The sequence below is a fragment of the Mandrillus leucophaeus genome, unplaced genomic scaffold (assembly GCF_000951045.1).
Source record: "Mandrillus leucophaeus isolate KB7577 unplaced genomic scaffold, Mleu.le_1.0 Scaffold1107, whole genome shotgun sequence".
Taxonomy (NCBI): Eukaryota; Metazoa; Chordata; class Mammalia; order Primates; family Cercopithecidae; genus Mandrillus; species Mandrillus leucophaeus.
Window position 1 is genome coordinate 199,735 of NW_012099288.1, and position 5,627 is coordinate 205,361.

A 5,627-nucleotide genomic window follows, 5' to 3' on the forward strand; every position below is an offset into this window, starting at 1 on the left:
CTCAAACATCTGCTTGCATCATGTTTGCTGATGTCCCACTGGATAAAGCAAGTCCCATGGCCAAGCCCAGGGTTAGTTTAGGAGGAGATTGCATGAAGGGTAGAAACAGGGAGGCATGATTCACTGGGGCCACCACTGTACCCACCCACTGGTTAGATACAATGCTTTTGGCCGCAGGCAACAGTAAACCTAATTTAGGTTGTTCTAAACAATAAATAACTTAGCCTATATAAAAGGAAGTTCAGAGAGAGGGTACACTTTGGGGTTGGTCCTTCAGCTCCATAAGCTTACCAAGGACTGGGGTTCTTTCGTCTCCGCAGTCTAACCTGTTCTCTACAGTGTCAGCCTCATCCAGGCTGGTTCCCCTCAAAGCCATAGGATGTTTCCCAATAGCAACTTTGTTTAATTCTCACAATGGCCCTATAAGGTGAGTACTATTATAATATCGATTTTATAGGAAATTGAGACACAGATACTAAGATATCTAAGTAGATAAGATAACTAAGAGAGGGGACTGTAATTTAAACAGTTTGTCTCCAAAGTTTGTGCTTTTAGCCACTGAGTAGTTGTTAAACTTTAGTGTGCATCAGAATTACTTGAAAGCCTTGTTCAAAGAGGTTGCTGGTCTCCCCCCACAGTTTCTGATTCAGTAGCCCTAGGATGGGGACTGAGAATTTTTATTTTTAACAAGTTCCCAGGGGATGCTAATGCTGCAGGTTCAGGGACCACACACTGAGCCAGTGCACTAAGCCCTGCTGCCTCTTTTGGGTAATCTGCGCCCATGTTTCTGAGCATCAGGAAAAGTGCTGACCTCCTGTGACTCCATCTTACAAGTCAGAAGAAGTCTTTTGCTAGAATCCTGCAGTAAAACTTCTTGTGGCCTGTTGGTTACCATTCATTTTTCATATATTTACTTTTCAGCTGGCAAGTGGATGAATTAACTCCCCCAAGCTTCTAGCTGTGTTTCTACTCCGTGGGATTGGAGTGGATCATGAGGGTCAGCCATACAGTGTTTACAATGCCCCCTACATGCATGGTTCACAGACAAACCATGAGTTGTTCCGGGGCTGGAGGAATAACCGGATGTGTTAAATGTGTTAAAGTAACATTAGTTGCTCTGTAATGTTGCTCCTTCACTGGAGATTTTCAAGGGGTGTATGTGTGTATGTTCTGAGAAGGGGTTGTAAAAGCAAATCACAGCAGCGACTAGGCAGGTACCTGAATAGTCTTTTTCTCTCCAGTGTTTAATGATAAACAGTTTCAGACATATGGAAAAAACCAGGAAGCCTTATACGTTGAACACTCACTTACCACCACCTAGATTCAACAGTGAGTACCTCCTTCTCATGAACTTTTCCTGATCCTCAATCCTACATGACCTCTCCCTCTTGAAATTTCTCTGACCTAGTGATTCACAACTATCACTCTACTTTTAGGAGCCTTTAGAAGTACAAAAGCCCCATCCCCTGTTTTTTTTATTTTATTATTATTATTATTTTTTGAGACAGAGTCTAACTCTGTCGCCCAGGCTGGAGTGCAGTGGCGCCATCTTGGCTCACTGCAGCTCCGCCTCCCGGGTTCACGCCATTCTCCTGCCTCAGCCTCCCAAGTAGCTGGGACTATAAGCACTCGCCACCACGCCCGGCTAGTTTTTTGTATTTTTAGTAGAGTTGGGGTTTCACCGTGTTAGCCAGGATGGTCTTGATCTCATGACCTCCTGATCTGCCCGCCTCAGCTTCCCAAAGAGCCACCGCCCCCAGGCCTCCTGGTTTTATTGATTTGTGGTGGGACTCAAGAATCCATAATTTAAAACACCACCCAGGTAGCTCTGAAGTATAGCCAGAGAGAGATGAGGTGTGAGAACCAAAGCTGTCACTCATCTGTGCCCTCCTCTTGTGATTCAGTGCATTGGGAGTGGGTGGGTTTGGAGACAGCTATCAGTATAACTGGGTATGGGTAGAGTCTTAAGGCCATTTCATAGGCCAGCCAGTGTAGAATAATGGAGCTGGTAGGGGACAGGAAATGTAGGGAGGATTCCCTGGGAAGGGTACAGTGTGGAATTAGTTTTGGAGACACCATGTCGTACCCTCAAGGAGTGATGGAGGCATTCTGAGAAGGGGATGCAAAATCAAATCAAAGAGACAAGGGATATGCCTAAATGAATGACACTGGTGAGGCAGTCTCCAATAGTGTGTTGCAGCTGATAGACCCCCAGCATGAGTCACCATCAGCCAACTGTGGTCCTATAGCAGTGCAGTGCCCAGGGTGGTCAGATTTATGGACTTTTAACAGAACCCACAGATTGAGATTTTCGTATGAAATCTTCCAACATTTAATTGATATAAACACAAGTTTTAAAGCAGTATATGGTCAAATTAAACCCCTCTATGGACTATAGATTGTACCCAAAGAGAGTAAGTGTTGGGCAGGGAAGAATCACAGTGCTAGATTTCCAGACTCATTTGGAAATCTCACCGAACTTCCATGCCAAGGATGGTTATATATTCCCATCCTCCAAAGTACAGCTTTCTAGGTAGCAGAGGTTCGTTTGAAACTTTGTTGCTTGTCTAATAATAATAAATCATTTTCGGCTATTTAAAAATATCTGACTGCTAAGTATTTGCAGATTCTGTTGTAGACACCAGGGCAATCACAGTAATCCAGCCATGCACATGGAACTGATGTCTAGTGGGAAGCCAGAAAGTAGAAATGAATATCATGTATTATCTTAGAGTTAAGGGAACACAGTAAAGCAGGCGAGGGGAATGAAACCCGCGTGAGGGTGTGGAATTTTACATAGAACAACCAGGGACTGCACCAGGCATTTTGTCTGAGCCCTTCACAGTAATCCTAATCCTAACCACAACCCTTTGAGATAAGCACTGTTATTTTTAGTTCACAGGAGAAACTGACGTGCTGAGCAGCTAATTCAGTGCCTGAGGTTACACTAGTTGGGGACAGAGATGGGTTCCAAATCCAGATAGTGTGGTTTGAGTCCACACTCTTCATCACCACCCAGTTTCCCTCCTTAGGCCTGAGCAGGCATGTGGCAGCATTTGGTAGAGGAAGGAGTGAGTCCTGCTGTAGGAACTATATATATTGGTGAGTTATTTGCCCCCAAACCCCAGAGGCGCCACTGCTTCAAGTAGAACAAATACTGAGACCAAGTAGTCTCAGAAAATTTTCAAACTCAGCAAGATGATTCTTTACTATTTAGTTGTGCTTGTGTGGTGTCTTCTTCTCCCTGCCTAGTTTTAAAACTCTCTCTAGCTTGTAAGGGCTTTGGTTTTGTTTGCTTTTATCCTCCATAGCAGCTAGCCTGGGATATTGACAGTAAGTAATAGGTGCATAAATGATGCTGGCTCGGCAGAGATAGAAGAACAATGGTCTTTCACCCCTTGGTGCCAAGGTCACAATCCAAAGTAGGGTGTAGAAATCTTTTCTGCTTCCCTTAGGGAAGCCTTTCGACCTCTCATTCTTCTTTCTTTTCTTTCCTTTCTTTCCTCTTTCTTTCCTTTCTTTCCTCTTTCTTTCTCTCTCTCTCTCTCCTTCCTTCCTTCCTTCCTTCCTTTCTTTCCTTTCCTTCCTTTCTTTCCTTTCTTTTCTTTCTTCCTTTCTTTCTTTTCTTTTCTTTTTGTCTTTCTGTCTTTCTTTTAGATGGAGTTTTGCTCTTGTTGCCCAGGCTGGAGTGCAGTGGCACAATCTCAGCTCACCACGACCTCCGCCTCCCAGGTTCAAGCGATTCTCCTGCCTCAGCCTCCCAAGTAACTGGGATTACAGTCATGTGCCACCACGCCTGGCTAATTTTGTATTTTTAGTAGAGATGGGGTTTCTCCATGTTGGTAGGGCTGGTCTCGAACTCTCGACCTCAGGTGATCCGCCCACCTCAGCCTCCCAAAGTGCTGGGATTACAGGCATGAGCCATGGGGCCTGGCCTTGACCTCTCGTTCTAAACTGGAAGGGAAAGACAGGCTCCTGGATGAGCAGAGGTGTGTTTTGTGTTAAAGGCATCCGTGGCATTCAGGGATGTGGCTGTGGACTTCACCCAGGAGGAGTGGAGATTGTTGAGCCCTGCTCAGAGGACTCTGCACAGGGAGGTGATGCTGGAGACTTATAACCACCTGGTCTCACTGGGTAAGAACGGCCTCCTTTGGCACTTAAACTCTGCCCTACAGAGTATTTTCCACTCATCGTGAGGAAGGGCTACCTGCAGAGCACCTTTCCCTTAGAGTTGAGCTTAAAAACAATTTACCTTTTTCCTCTGGGTAAATCTGGATTTAGTAGAATTGCAAGCAGATAAATTGATTTATTCATGTTATGGATGACACTGCATTTCCAGACCTGTTTCCTAAGGCTTGCGCTCTGTCTTTATTTTGCTCCAAACCCAGGAGATTTTTCATCCACCAAGTGTTCATAATATGCTGTCTTTCTGATTGGAGTCACCTTTCCTCAGTCAACCCTTCTACTTCAGAGAGAGAACTATTCATAGGTCTTTTGTATCCTCTGGGTTGCCTCACCCATTTCAGCTCTGAGTTCTAGAATGCCCTCTTGAGCCCATAACCAACAATGTCCTCATTTTCTTCCCTATGAATAGAAATTCCATCTTCCAAACCAAAACTCATTGCTCAGCTGGAGCGAGGGGAAGAGCCCTGGAGAGAGGAGAGAAAATGTTCGCTGGACCTCTGTCCAGGTGAGTGTGAGTGTGGGGTAGATGGGATAATCTACAGCTTGGCAGATAGAGAAGGAGGAGGCATCTCTCAGATACTGGGAAGAAGCTCTTCTCCAGGCCTCTGAAGCCAAGAGGAAGGTTGCCTGACATGGTCTTCCTTCCGGAACATAATCTTCAGTTGAGGGAGGGACTTCCCTGGTTCCCTTGTCTCTTTCCTACACCAGGAAGCCTCCATTCCTCACTTGTTTTCTCTGTAATGCTTAGTCTTTCCTCATTCACAGTCTTCTTTCTCACTTGATCTTAAAAACTGCATCTACCCCATGAATGTTAAGTCTACGACCCTTCTAGATACTTTCTAGCTACTCTTATGCCAAGATTAATTGATTATCTCCACCTCTCCAATTCCCATAATTTATTACACGATACTTAAGCTATGACTAATAATAAAATACATACTCACGTGCCAGTGGCCCAGCTTAAGAAATAAAAAATTACCTAAACAGTTGAAATCCCCATTTCCCCTTCCCTGATGGTATCCTATACCCATCCCTCCAATGGAATTGTTTTTCAATATTAGGGATTTATAATTCTCATGCATGGCCTTATTCTTTCCTTCATATGTATGAATCGCTAAATCATGTATATTGTTGTTTGGCATATTTTAAAACTTTATATCAATGTCGTCATATTATGTATACCTTTCTGTGCTTTGTTTTCTTCACTGAGACTAATTTTGTACTATGTTGGTATATGTAGCTCTGCTTCATTCATTTTTATGGCTATATAATATTGTATTATATGCATAATTACAATACAATTCATTTATCCATTCCATTTTTAACAGTGTATTCTTTTGACCAATTAAACCCAGGAGATTTTTCATCCACCAAGTGTTCATAATATGCTGTCTTTCTGATTGGAGTCACCTTTCCTCAGTCAACCCTTCTACTTCAGAGAG

The 5,627-nt window shown here is 43.8% G+C and overlaps 1 protein-coding gene across 14 annotated transcripts in view; it reads left to right on the top strand.

The window, feature by feature from the left end:
* HKR1 (HKR1, GLI-Kruppel zinc finger family member) overlaps positions 1 to 5,627 on the top strand; it is a 29,776-nt gene that overhangs the window by 10,430 nt on the left and 13,719 nt on the right. For 8 of the 14 annotated variants that reach the window (XM_011992737.1, XM_011992705.1, XM_011992709.1 and 5 more), the window contains 2 exons: positions 4,008 to 4,134; positions 4,595 to 4,690. In XM_011992737.1, coding sequence (XP_011848127.1) covers positions 4,101 to 4,134; positions 4,595 to 4,690 — 130 coding nt within the window. In that variant the 5' untranslated portion in view covers positions 4,008 to 4,100. Of the gene's footprint in view, positions 1 to 2,906; positions 3,103 to 4,007; positions 4,135 to 4,594; positions 4,691 to 5,627 lie in introns of those variants that run through there. The other 6 variants (XM_011992747.1, XM_011992756.1, XM_011992717.1 and 3 more) reach the window with 5 other exon arrangements.